This window comes from Silene latifolia, chromosome Y (genome assembly GCF_048544455.1).
Source record: "Silene latifolia isolate original U9 population chromosome Y, ASM4854445v1, whole genome shotgun sequence".
NCBI lineage: Eukaryota > Viridiplantae > Streptophyta > Magnoliopsida > Caryophyllales > Caryophyllaceae > Silene > Silene latifolia.
Genome location: NC_133538.1, coordinates 341,655,884 through 341,670,921, shown reverse-complemented (window position 1 = coordinate 341,670,921; position 15,038 = coordinate 341,655,884). Strand labels below are relative to the sequence as shown.

The window sequence follows — 15,038 nt, the reverse complement described above, 5'->3', positions numbered from 1 at the left end:
GTTCCTCTCTTCGGTGGCATTGGCATATCGATGTGTTGGTACTTGCACCTCATAGGGAATAACTGCCTCGGCCCCCTATACCAGACTGAATGGTGTTTGACCTGTTGCCACTTTGGGGGTAGTTTTATCAGACCACAACACAAAGGGGAGCTCATCTGCCCAGTTGGCTCCTATCTCCTCCAGCCTTCTTTTCAGGTTGTTCATGACTATCTTGTTGCTGGATTCTGCCTGACCGTTGGACTACGGATTCCTAGGAGTGGACTTAAACAGCTTGATGTTCCACCTGGCGCAGCAGTCTTCCGTCATGTTGAATACGAATTGTGACCTGTTGTCACATATGATTTCTGAAGGGATGTCATATCTGCTGAATATGTTCCTCTTGATGAAAGATATCACATACTTCTCCAGGATCTAAGGGAAAGCTTCTGCCTCTATCCATTTAGAGAAGTAGTCCGTCATTGCCAGCATGTACGTCCTGTTTCTAGAAGCACGGGGTAATGGTCCCACAATGTCCACTCCCCATTTCATAAAAGGCCAAGGCGAGATGATCGGATGCATATGTTCTGCTGGCTGGTGGCTGACAGGAGCGTGCCTTTGGCATTCTTCGCCTTTCTTGACGTAATCTATGGCGTCCTTCCTCATCGTAGGCCAGAAGTAACCCTGCCTTAGTGTCTTGTTGGACAGGCTCCTACCCCCTGTGTGATTTCCACAATCACCACTATGGATATCACACATTACTGCCTGTGTCTCATGTATGCTCAAGCACCCCAGATAGGGTCCTGCCAAGGACTTCCTAAATAGGATACCATCAATAAGTACAAATATGGAGGATTTAATTTTGAAGCTCCTGGTGTCTTTCTGGTTAGGTGGTAATACCTCATCATGTAGCCAACTAATGTAAGGCTTGCGCCAATCATCAATATCTTCCTGGGGTGTGGCCGTATACAGTATCCCTACTTCGTATATCCATTGGGTTGTTGCAGCCTTACTGGCGTTCTGCTGTTGATTCTGACGTGTGATAGGTTTCATGACATGTATGAATGGTATAGTACCCACTGCCCCTGGAGTGAAGGCTGCTCCCAGGGTGGCAAGAGCATCCGCTTCAACATTCTGATCCCTTGGTATCTGCTGGATGTTGAAGAAGGCAAAGCGGAGTTTAAGCTCCTTCGCTACTTCCAGGTAGGCTATCATTTTAGGATCCCTGACCGTGTATACATTATTCACATGGTTTACGATCAGTTGGGAGTCGCTATACACCTCGATGCGGCTGATTTGCGAATCTAAAGCTAATTGGAGTCCTAATATTAGGGCGTCATATTCAGCCTCGTTATTCGTTGCTTTGAACTCGTACCGTACTGCCTGTATTATCTATTCCCCCTGAGGTTATTTCAGGACCAGCCCTACCCCTGCTCCCTTCGTATTGGATGCCCCATCAACATGTAATCCCACACATGCTCCCCTTTAGCCTCACTTAGGGTCAAGATTTCACTGTCGGCTTGTTCTTGAAGGGTGGGACTAAAATCTGACACAAAGTCAGCTAGGGCTTGGGAATTTATGGTTGTTTGGGGTTCAAATTTCAGGTCATACCCACTCAGGTGGACAGACCACTTAACCATTCTCCCTGACAGTTTGGGTTTCCTCATTATGGTTCTCAGGGGGTAGTTGGTCACGACTAAAATTGTATGTGACTCAAAATAGGGACGCAATTTGTACGAAGCAGTAACAAGTGCTAAAACGAGTTTTTCTATAGATGTGTACCTGGCCTCTGTCGGTAACAGAGACTTGCTTATATAGTATACTGGTTTATGTATGCCTTCGTGCTCTCGTACCAATATAGCACTTACAGCCGCCTCTGTCACTGATAGATACAAGTACAGCGGTTCTCCCTGTTCTGGATTTGAGAGAAGAAGAGGGGTGCTCAGGTACTGCTTGAGCTCCCTAAACGCCTTTTTATGCTATTGCGTCCACTCAAACTTCTGGATCTTCCTCGGGATGTCATAGAACAATCGACACCTGTCTGAGGACCTTGATATGAACTGGTTTAGGGCTGCTACCCGTCCTGTCAGCCTCTGTACATCCTTTGGCTTCTGAGGTGATTCTAACTGAAGTACTGCTTTGATTTGCTCCGTGTTGGCCTCTATTCCTCTTTGCGTCACCAAGTACCCCAGTAATTTCCCAGAGAAGACTCCAAAAGTGCATTTCAGGGGGTTCAACTTCATATGGTATTTTCTGAGGATTGAGAAGGTATTCTCCAGGTGGGTCATGTGCTGTTCTGCCTTCTCGGATTTGACTACCATATCGTTAATGTAGACTTCCATTGTTCTCCTTATCTTCTCCTTGAACATTCTATTCACCAGGCGCTGATAGGTGGAGCCATTATTCTTGAGGCCAAAAGGCGTCACATTGTAGCAGTACAAGCCTCTGTCAGATCTGAAGGCTATTTTCTCCTGATCCTTAGGTTAATTTTTATTTGGTTGTACCCACTTCAGGCGTCAAGGAAGGTAAGTAGCTCATGCCCTACTATAGCGTCTACCATGGAATCAATGTGCGGCAGGGGGAACGGGTCTCTTGGGTAAGCTTTGTTAAGATCTGAGAAATCGACACATACTCTCCACTTGTTGTTCTTCTTGGGTACAACCACAACATTCGAGAGCCATTCTGGGTAGTTAACCTTCCTAATCTTGCCTGCTGCCAGGAGGTTGTCTACCTCCTGGTTTATCACCTCGTTCCTTTCAAGAGCAAATTTCCGCCTTTTTTGTTGGACCGGAGGAAAGCTGGGGTCTACAGTTAACCGTTGTGTAATTACACATGGATCTATGCCAATCATGTCGCTATGGGACCAGGCGAAACAATCCATGCTAGTACGTAGAAATTCAATTATCTGCTCACGGATGTTACCTGCACAATCAACTCCCACCAGCATTGTTCTTGCTGGAAACTGTGGGTCCAGGTTTACTTCGTTGAGTTCCTCCTGGGGAGGTGCGATATACTTCCTTTGGACGCACAGTTTCTGGAATTGCTATGCTGGACCAGCTGCAGTTGGTTTCAGAGCGTTCTTGTAGCAATCCTGAGCTATATTTTGATATCTTAGTATCTCATATACCCCTCAGGGTGTAGGGAACTTCAGGCTCTGATGGTACGTTGATGGTACCGCTTTCATTTCGTGGATCCAGGGCCTACCAAGTATCACGTTATATGTTGACGGACCATCAATGACCAAGTACCGTACCTGTTTGTTCATACCCCCTGCAAAGGTAGGTATCACTATTTCTCAAAGGGATTTTTTAGTTTCTCCGCTAAAGCCTACCAAGGGTACTACCTTATGCACCAGGTGTTTCTCGCTGAACCTCATGTTCTTTATGGTTTCCAGCATTATCAGATTCACAGAGCTTCCTGTATCAACCAATATCTTTTTAACAAGGCAATTCCCTATAGAAAGGGTAATGATCAAGGCGTCATGGTGGTGTTCTGCCTTATCAGGTACGTCTACCTCGTCCAATGAGATTGCTGGTAGATCATGTCTGCTGACCTTGAGGGAGAACTCTGGTTTACCTCCTTTAGTCTCGGTTTCATGGCGCTTTGCTGCTGAATAAGTGAGACCACATATCTCCAAGACCCCTGTGATGACGCTCACGACCTTTGAGTAAGGTGGAGGTGGGGATGGTTGGGCCTGGACAGCAGTATTGACCTTTCCAGATTTCGCCCCCTTGGGGAGCAGGGGATCCAAGCATCCAGCGCTGTAGAGGTGCTTCGCTTCCTTTGGTAGTAATATACAATCCTCTGTATTATGGCCAATATCGTTGTGGTATTCACACCTTTTGCTGGCATCTCTTCTGTCATTCTCCCTGGGGGTAGGCTTCTTGGGCCACCTGGCCCTCTGCCCTAGCTCCATGATTGCCTTCATTACCCCAGCAAGTCCAGTGGTGAACCTATACTCGCTGAGCTTAGGTGGAGCCTTGGTGCTCTCTATTTCTCCTGAGACTTTGTTCACTGTATTCTTGTTGTAGGGTTTGGCTCTTTCATTCTTTTTCTCTGTTGTGATTTTTTTGCTGGATGACTCTGTTCCATACAGGTCCCTTCTATCCTCATCCTCCTCTAGGCGATAAGAAGCCTCTGCCATTTTCTTCACTTCCTCAAAGATGGCGCATGGATGCTTGGTGAGATCCTTGTACAAATCAGAGTCGCGATGCAGTCCCCTTCTAAAGGCGTTGACTGCCATTGTAGGGTCGCACCTAGGGATATAATTTATTTCTACATTGAATCTGGCGAGGTAATCCCTGGTGGACTCCTCGAACCTCTGGACGATCTGGTATAAATCACTGGATAATTTTTCTGGCTTGTAACTGCTTGCGAACTGTTGATTGAAAACATTCACTAACCCTGCGAAGCTGGAAATAGATTTGTTGGGAATGTTGACGAACCACTGGAGTGCGGATACTGACAAGGTGGAACCGAATCCTTTCCACATACATGCCTCCTTCTCAGGCCCTGTTGATGCAACCACCATCATTTTCTGTTTGTACTGGTTGATGTGCTCCAGCAGATCCTCTGTTCCATCATACAACGTCAGTGTTGGTGTGGTGAACCCCTTTGGCATGCTGACAAGGGTAATGCTGTCCACAAAAGGGGAATCCCCATAGCACTCCGGGGTTGCTACCTCCACGGGACGTGGTAACCTTGGAACCTTGCTGAGTAGGGACCTGATATCCTGAAACTGTTGTTCTACATGGCTTCCTACCCCCATACCCTGGTTGTGGGGTACTGAGTAGATCCCATATGGACTTGGTGTTCCTCTTGGCATGTAAGGAGGTACCATGTAGCTTCCAGGTAATGGTGTTAAGTTCACAATAGGCCTGAACTGATTGTCTGGGGTATACGGCATATAAGAGTATATCCCGGGGTATGCGTTTCTTACTGACTGTTCCCCTCAGTTGCTCCCTGGTACAACGTGCGTACTGTTGGTTGTTGATAAGGATACAGTGTCAGTGCTCCTAATCCCACAGGATTGAGTACCATGAGGTACGTTTGTGGCATCCTTGGTGGTGGTGGAACCCCTGGTGGTTGGATCGTACCTTGGGTGGCCACCGTTCCTGCTGGATATGCTTGCTCGGGTGGCGTGGTTACCCCTGGTGGCAGTGTATCCATATCGAGCCTGGTTACTAGATTCTGCGGCAGTAGCCTCCCTGAGTACTCCCTGGCATTCCCCTGTCCGAGTGTTGACCTTGCCATCTTTTGGGTCGTTCCCAAGGGTGACACTGCATCTATCTTCTCCTGCAAGGAGTGGTTGTTCCTTTGTAACCCTGTCACTGTCTGTTGCAAGGTTGTCATCCCTTGGAGCAACTGCTGTACCGGATCCGGTTGTGATGCTCCTGGGAAATGGGCTCCTATCGGGTGGTCTGGTGATCATGGGCGCTGTGGACTCCCATCCGTATTAGGCTTTAGGACAGGATTAATAACTGGTGATTCGCCAGCCTTCCCTGCTCTCTGATCTGTGATTTTGGGGGAGTAAGGAGGCTTTGCTGATGCTTGGGACCGAGCCTGGCCTGCACTCACTCTGGTGGTAGGGACCGCCGTTGTTGGGACACTGGAGGTTATTGGCGTTGCCCCTACTACTGGAGTTTGCACTGATGTACTCATCGAATCTGATATGTTCTGATTGGATCCTGACATTACCAACTATAGAGATGTTAGGATACTTCGAAAAGAGGTATTTTAACCAAGATTTAACCACAATGCCCCACGGTGGGCGCCAAACTATTTTAGTAAGATTTTACCGAATAGAGATTTATGAGTTAATGCGGCTATTCCAATTAAAATACAATATTAAGGACTTAAGTAGATCGGTAATAAGAACATAGCGAGAACGAAAGTAAACAACTAGTACGAAATAAAGACAAACGAAAAAGAAAGAGAGACAAGTGACACAAGCAAAATTGTGACGCGGGAAACCCAAAATGTGGGAAAAACCGCGGGGGGAAATGGTATCCCACCAATGATCCACTAGTAGTAATAGTATCAGAGGGTGAACCTAGCTGGAACGATCAGGAGGTACAGCAGTGATCTCCAAACGACTAAGTACAATTGAGATGAACGATGTATTAATTTCTAAGTGTGTAGATGATATTATTCGTTTCAGGTGGCGAATAATATTTCTTCGAGTGGAGCCAATGATGAATGCCTTGAATCTGATGTTTATTGCTATTTTATAGCCCTCCTTTGAGTCATTGCACGTGCTCCCTACATATGCTCAACCATACGCTCCACTTCCAATGAAATAGGAAGTGGTTGCTGACTTTGGCAAAGCTTCTGCTGATCGCTGCAATGTTCATGCTGACCATTTTAACGTTCCTGCTGGCTATTTGTTATTTAATTCAAACCTGGCCTTTGTATCACTTGAATGTCTAGGTTTATCCCCCCTTGTTCTTCCTTGCGTCTAGCAGCCAACTGTCTTGGTTACTAATCCGTGTGCCTTTACTTTATCCAATTGCGAGTTGCCACGTCATGATGAAAATGAGAGGGTATTTTTACCCATACAGCTATCGCAACCTTATCAAAAATAAAACCAACAGGCTCTAACTAATGTAGTAGAGGCAAGTCGAGTATCGTATCCACAGGGAGGCGGTCACTTTCTACTTGTTCTCGAATCTGTCTAAGGTCACAATTGGGGGGTTTGTGTGGTTTTTACTAAACTAACAAACCGAAATTAAATAGCAAGGATTGAAATAGGAGATTAATCAGATAGAGAGAAACATGCCAGGATGTCGGTTCACCATGATGTTACACAATTCAGCTAAAGGTAGGTCAGTTGATCTTATGTGAGAAGGGTAAAGGAAAGGTCCTCTCGGTCCGCTATCTGCCCTAAAATACTACTAACTTAGCGCTCGCCCTCATTAGTGTAGTCTAGTGTTCATAACAGGTCTGTTCATTCCAATCTCTCGATCTAGGTCTGAATTTTTAATTACTTCAGCTGCATGCATTCAACCTAATAATTACAGTTATATTGCTATGAAACAATTCTCACAACAAAACCTCCTAAACCAAATTATCTCATCATCATTATATTACCATGGTTTCCCTAATCCTAGCATTAGAGAATTAGCTACACATAAATGTAAATAAAACAAGAGCAAAAGATAAAACAATACTAAATATGGTAAAAAGAGATGCTAAAGAGAATTTAATTGAATAGAAAGAGGGTAAGAAAAGGGTTACAGAAACGTAGATCCGGGAAAATAGAAGAACAATGTCGAACAAAGCTTGGATAAAAGTACAGGAATTAAGAGATATGAAGGAGATGCCTAAACCTAATTCTGTCTCTCCTATTTATAGGAGAGATATTTATATTATAACTTAAAATATCTAGTAAATAAGTTCACGCGAGAAAATCTCACGTCAGATAGCAAGTTACTTGATCGAGCAGATTGAAACAGCTTGATCGAACAACATCTCGCGAAATCCACTCGATCGAGTAGATTGAAACATCCAAATTCAACCTTTCGATCGAGCAAAGCAAGGCACTCGATCGAGGTCTTCTCTTCATCCTAGGCTTTTGATCGAGTATATATGCAAGCAAAAGCTCTTGATCGACCAAACTACCACTGCCCCAGCTCATTTGGACGTTGAATTGCTTCCAAGATGACTTCATGTTTCTCGAGGCAATAGTAATTCCGCTCCAAATCCACTCATCTTCAAAATGCAAACTAAAAGGACAATTCCAGGCTCAACTCTGCTTCTTTCAGGTCCATTGTTGTATTTAAAGCCAAACAAACCAAAGTAGACTATTCGGGGCATTTTGTAGCCTAAAACTACTGGAACCGCACAGAAATACGTGTATATAAGACTTAAAAAGGCTATATAAAATGCACATATCAAGCTACACCCAAACATAGCCTGCCTTGTCAAGCTAGTTTAGTGTTTGTTTCTGCGGTATATTGTTATTGAGCCGAATTTGGTTTGTTTTTTATAATTGGAGTTGGTAATATATGAAGAAGGAGGATGAAACAATGAAAAAAAAAGTTGAAAAAAAGAAAGAAAAAATCGAGAAAGAAGAAAAAAAAAAGAAAGAGAAAAATTGAAAAAAGAGATTGATTAATTTCGGTTTTGCTCCTATGTTTTATCTTTATCTTATGAGGAGTTGTTTGTGGATGGTTAGTGAGTTTGTATGCCAATTAAGGGCACTGTGCTTAGTTTTTAATGGATTAGAAGCGGATATTGTTTAATTTGGTTCTGTTTAGGTAGCTAGCTTGGCTTATTACCTTACATATCCAAAAATGTTTTGCCCTTGCTACCCATTACCTCACTTTTCCATACTTTTGTAAGCCCTCGGATGTGACGGGACCTTTTTTGGATGGAATGTATGTACGGTAGTTAGAATTGTCTATCATATTAGTTGCAGGCATGTTTATGTCGGTCGTAGTTTAGGTGAGCGGCTATATTTATTTCTCTCTTACATTCATATGCTTACCCTTTGCTTCATGAGAGAAGAGTAACGCGTGAGAGTCCTTTATCAAAGGTCTTGCAAGGTCGACGGTTCATCTTTGTTATAAACATCATACAACTCGTTTGCATTTGACAGTTTATGCCATAATTATTTGTTTGCTTGCATCAAATGGTTTGAGTAGACTACTTGTAGCTAACTCTGAGTTTTCTATTCCGTTCCATTAGTTTTGCATATAGTTTGCTTGGGGACAAGCAAAGGTTTGGTTTGGGGAGATTTGATACGTGCATTTTACATAGTCTTTTCAAGCCTTTTATGCACGCATTTCCATGTAATTCACGTAGTTTTATACTATGAAATGCCTCGAATAGTCTACTTTGGTTCGTTTGGCTTTAATTGCAGGAATGGACCTGGAAGTAGCGGAATCATGCCTTTCATTGCCTCTTTTGCTTGTATTTTTGGAGATGAAAGAATTGGAGCGGAATTACTACTGCCTCGAGAAGCGTGAAGTAGTCTCGGAAGCTAAATCAACGAAGCAAGAAGCTGGTTCAGTAGTGATTGGCTCAATCGAAGGCTTTTGTTGGCCTAACTGTTCGATCGAGTGCTTAGGGTGAAGATAAGACCTTGATCGAAGGGTTTGTTGTTTTCGATCGAGAGGTGCTATTATGGAGGTCCTCGATCGAGTAGTCAAAGTACTCGATCGAGAGGTATTTGTTAGGAAGTGTTCGATCGAGAAGAATGAAAGTGCTCGATCGACCACTTTTCTATCTGAACGCGAGATTTTATCGCGTGAACTTATTTATTTTATTAAGTTGTGTGTTTAATAAATATCTTTCTAATATAAAGGAAAGACGTCATTAGGTTTAGAGGATCTTTTAATCATCTATTACTCTTAATCATTCAGTTTCCAGCATTAATCTTGTTCGACGTTACTTTGCTCTATATTTCCGGATCTCAACTTTTGTAATCTCTCTTATTCTTTTCTATTCAATTTAATTCTCCTTTGCACACCTTAGTCCTTGTCTTTAATTGCTGTTATAATTAATATTTGGTTTATGTTATTTCATCTTAATCATCTCTTTATAATGTCTTCTATTATCTCATTAATCTTTGTTAGTTTTATTATCGCCATGAGTAGCTAATTCTTTTATTGCTAGGATCCGGGAAGCCATGATAGTAAAACAATGATGTTATAATCAGATTAGGAGGTTTTACATGTGAGAATTGATTCATGATAATATAGTTGTAGTTGTTTAGTTGAGTGCACGCTTCTAAATTAATTAAATCGGTTAAATTCGGACCTAGATCGGAAGATTTGAATGAATAGACCTGTTATGAACAATAGACTACTCTAATGAGGGCGGAAGCTAAGTTTGTAGTAATTTAGGGCAGATAGCGGACCGGAAGGACCTTACCTTTACCCTTCTCACATTAGACCGACTGATCTTACCTTTAGCAGAATTGTGTGATATTATGGTGAACCGACATCCTGACATTTCTCTCTCTATTTAATCAATCCCTTTTTAGTCTTTTCCTTTTTATTGTTCTCTCTCTGCTTTATTTTCAGTTCAGTAGTTTAGAAATCAAATCAAACGCCCCAATTTGTTACCGTGACAGACTAGAATAACAAATAGATACAATAGCCTCTTCGTGGAGTACGATACCCGACTTACGTCTGCTATATTAGTTAGAGCCGGTTGGTTATTTTTTTACAGGGTTGCGACAGCCGTATCGACCATATTTACTCATCACACTTTATTAATGCTTTCTATTTATCCTCATAAGCTCGTCAACTCGCTTAAGTTTTACATTTCCTCAACCACAACCACGTGTGTCCACACGTCTTATCCACCAAAACCGTACAATTTGCGAGGTAAACAATGCATTAAGACCTATATATAAGCATAACAAAGCATTGTTAACAATTATTGTAACACTATGGAACAATGAAATCATGTTTTAAGTACAAAACCAATCTTAGGTCGTGTTTGCTATAGATTTCGAAAATTCGGGGTCACATTTTGAGACCAAATTTTCAATTAAGACAATCCAATGCATCACTAACAAAATCAAAGTCTTATGACTCAATTAAATCAAGAACTAAACATAACAATTAAATTTAGCATGAACTCTACACTATTTCAAAATTTTGGGAAAGCTTTAAGACAATATTTTCAAGTTTTAAGACCATGCCTAACATTATTAAACAACATTCGAAGCTTTATGACATAACTAAATAAAGAATGGGGTATAAAATCAAAATTTTCGGTATAACTAAGATACATGTCGAAATTGGAGGCGATTTGTAAGGCAAAACTCCTAGTTCAATACAACACTATATAATATCAACAAGGATTAAGTACCAAGAGACAATTAGATTGGGTTTTCAGTGCAAAAATAAAAAATGGTCATTTATACTATGGGATTCCAAAATTTTGGGCAACATTTTGAGACAGAATTTTTGATTCAAAATGGTACATGTCATTACTAACAAAGATAGTAGTCTTATTAGTTAGTTAAACCAAGTTTTAAACACGAAAAATCGAAATTTATGCATGAACATCAAAATCTCGAAAATTTTGGAACAAATCAAAATTTCAAATGTAAGGCAATATTCAACCTTAATAGCAAAGATTAGAGTTCCTTAGAACAATTAAGCTAATTATCAAACACAAAGTAATAAATTTTCACCTCAATAACCCCAAATTTTGGAAAGTGCCAATTTGGACAAAATTTAACACGAAGTTTTTCATTTTTATCATAAGTACTGTTATACAAAGTCAATTGGTACCATAAATTAAACAAAAACAAGATATTAAGTGGTAAGAATTGGGGCAATTAGTGTAGATCTAAGAAAATGAAATTGGGGAAGAACAAGAGAAAAGATGAACTACTTACATTATGAAATTAGTAAGGATAAATGGAGTGGAGTGGAGTAGGAATTTTGAATCTAAGCAAAAAATAGTGGAAATGGAGTTTTTGAGATCTTTTTACAACAATCTTGGAGTTGAAGATATGAGAAAAGATGAAGAAATGAAAAAGATAAGATATAGTAAAAGTATATTTTTACTCAATATGCAGCCCGAGTAAGGCACTCGATCGAGTGGCCTAGTTACTCGGTCGAGTGCCCAACTCCAGAAATGTTCCAGACTCTGGATTGGTCGACTCAGTCGAGTGAACGGTCCACACGGCCGATCGAGTGCTCTGCTACTCAGCCTACTGCTGACTCGTACTCGTTCCAATGACTTCTTTCGGCTTGCAATTTCTGACTAAGAAATATAACTCCTATGCTAGTGACTACTCTACTAACAATCATTACCAATTACACTCTAACTATAGCACTAGTAAGTCCAAATCACGCATACGATACAAAAGGTTAAGCAACAGGACTATTGTCCCTCACATCAACATGTATTAACCACTTCCAAAACATGCTACAAAGATTAATCTACTTGTCCTACTTCCACATAATTTCATACACCACACGAAAAATTATATCATGCAAGAAACCTAATAACAGCCGCAACACACATGTTCACACAAAACTTCACATATCGTTCACCCATACTTATAACCACCCACGTAGTGATCAATCAAGACAATAAGATCTAGTTTTGAGATGAGGGCGCCTACTCATCCAAAGCCGACCTCCTTTTGTACTCATGTTGGGTTTATTTTATTAGACACTCCTAGATTCATTTTGATTCATTGGTTTAGGTTCCAAAATCATGTTAAGGCAAACTTAAAATCAAAAAGAAAATTAATCGAATATAAATAATATGAAAATGCATTTAAATATAAAATTTTGCAAACACTTTGATTAATTTAATTAATATTTTTTTTAATTTACTTTAATAAGAAATTTTAAAATTTTATAAACTTATATGAAAGCAAAGAAAACTTTATCGTCTAAATTTTTTTATTCTTTTAGAAATCACAATTACGTTTTGCATCTTTTTCAAAAAATTTCTAATTTAAGAAATTTGTTTTAATATATAATTCTGTTTATTAGAGTCGTGAATTTCTTTTAATTTTTTAATTAAAACATTATAATCTTAAATAGCAATCTTAAATGATCGTATCACATTTAAAGACATAGCATATAAAATTAAAGAAATAAGTTATTTATCATCTATCTTTGATAAATCTAAAACTAACATATTGTCAAATTGGTTCATTCAAAATTTGATTTACCACTTTATATGTAAGATATTTATAGAAAAATTTGAATTTGATATAAAATGTAACTTGGTGAGAAAAAAAGTTTGGGAAACTTTTTTTTTTAGGAATGAAAAAAAAACGATAATTAGATTAAAAAAAATTGATTAAATAAAATTATTGCGCTGAGAAATGAAAGAAAAAAAATGATCTCCCACAAATCAATTAAGAAAAAACATATCGAAAAACTAATCAATATAAAACTTTCAAGGGTTAATCGATAAACATTACCAATATAAGGACCCTTTTTCATAATCAGTACAAATCTCCACTCACCCACTTCCAAAATCCCTCTCTTTGATGAAAACACCTTTAATGTAGGAAAAAAAATTAGAGTAAGAAGGCGACTTGGTATCTATCGTAGAAAAAAGTTAATATTATGGCAGTGATTAATAATTATTGATTATGTTGGTATTTATTATGAAAAAGATAATTAAAGTTGGTAGTTTTTATCAATTTACCGGCCCAAAATTCAATATGGAGAAATTTGTTTCATTGAAAATGAGCACATCACAGGGAAAATATAGAAATTATAATAATTTAAAGTCACATGTGCAAATAATGTGAAAATTTACAGAAAAAAAACGATAAATCATAACAAAGACAAATCAGTTTAAGAAAATAAGCAATTCTGTTGTACGACAGTGTTTTTCGTGTTTTTTTAGTAAAAAGTGACTACTTTTTGGCTAAAAGTGACCAATTTGTGGGGAGGGGGGGAGACCTTAAGTTATAAAAAGTGGTCATTATTTTACCAAAAAATGGTTAATTTTTCGTATCCTGTGTACGACGGTCATACAATACCATTTGCGTAAAAAATAATACAAAAAAATGAGTACAAGAGAAATAAAAATAAGAATGTCGATAAACTAAGGGTCCGTTTGGATACAATTTTAGGAGGGAAAGGGAGGGTAGGGGGAGTAAGGGGAGGTGAAGGGAGGGGAGAGAAGGGGAGGGCAAATGGGATGTGGGTGTTTGGATAACAAAAATTATGAAGGGAAATGGAAGGGGAGGAAGGAGGGAGATGAAGAATGGATGGAGGATTGAAGGATTCTGGTGGTATAATTAAAGTCCAAATAATATTTTCTTTCCAAATCTTGCCACCCTTGGAAAGATATAATTTGTTCTATAGGAGGGAAAATAAGTCCTCTCATTTCTCTCCCCTTCCATTTCCTTTCTCCCATATTTTTTATCCAAACAAAGGAAATTAAATCCCTCCATTTCCCTCCCCTCCCCTTCTCTCCAATTCCTTCAATCCAAACGGACCCTAAAGAAATAAAAAAATGTTAAGAAAACATGATTAAGTTTACTTTTTAGAGAAAATGGTTTTGCTAACTTGGGCAAAAAATGATGTCAAAATCATTAGTCGGGAGGGTAACATCGAAAATTTGATTGTTTTGGCCAAAATAATGTTTTACCCGCAAAAATTCATAAATCATGTAACATTTTTGTAATTAAATAGTACTAAAGGTAAATTTTGAAAGGAAAAAAAATAAACTTAAAAAGATTCAAAGTACTAATTGTATCAACAAAGTTAACTTTGAGTTTCGGTAGCACATCAAAAGAACTCTACAGTTAAGCGTGCTCAGGTGAGAGTAGTGTTGGGATGGGTGACCTCCTGGGAAGGCTCTTTGATGCGCGCGAATGTATGACCATTCAAATGAATCGAGTTAACTAGCAAAACCAGTACCGAGATTGTCACTATTCCATATATGATAAAATATCGATCGTGAAAAAAAAAATTATTTAACATTTTATTTATTTAATTTTCATATAAATTTTTTGCCATGGGAATTATTTTTTGGCCACGGGAGTTATTAGCCACGAGAGAATCCGTGGCCAAAAATTTAATAATAGCGACGTTCTGGTTTTTCCCGTGGCTATCTCTTTGCCACGACCACTTGCGTCACGGAAGGTATTCCCGTGGCCAAATGATTTAGCCACGGAAATTTAACACTTGCGCCACGAATTTAGCAGTGGACTAAGTGCTCATTTGTGGTAGTGAGCATTCTATTAGGGCTACCACCTGCTTACTATATACGCAATCAAAGAACACGTGTTCCTGAGTTTCAGGTTCTATGTCACAGATGCAGCATATGTTGTTAGGACAACAATCAAACTGAAGCAGCTTTGATTTGACATTCAAACCATAATTTAAAGTAAGCCATGTAATTAGTGCGAGTATAGGGTAGTTCCATGTGTTCAATGCCACCTGATTCCATTCTTGCTTAGGCTGTTTGGGTTTCAACCATTCACAACCATCTCGTATGGTGTATCCTTTTGTGTTGGTTGTCCATTGATTGCTGTGATAGCCAAGCTTCATTATTTCTTTGACATTTCAAATGTTCTTCCAAGAGCATGCAACATCAGCAGAAGGGGTGTTGCT

At 39.6% G+C, this 15,038-nt stretch overlaps 1 protein-coding gene across 1 annotated transcript; it reads right to left on the bottom strand.

The window, feature by feature from the left end:
• Positions 1-411: 411 nt before the first annotated feature.
• LOC141631510 (uncharacterized) lies at positions 412-1,191 on the bottom strand. Its single transcript, XM_074444172.1, has one exon. It carries the CDS (start codon positions 1,189-1,191, stop codon positions 412-414), a length of 780 nt encoding a protein of 259 aa, XP_074300273.1.
• Between the last annotated feature and the right edge of the window lie 13,847 nt (positions 1,192-15,038).

Coding starts and splice junctions, on each gene's coding strand:
- LOC141631510 (XM_074444172.1), bottom strand. CDS start 1,191: ATGATAGCCTACCTGGAAGTAGCGAAGGAGCTTAAACTCCGCTTTGCC.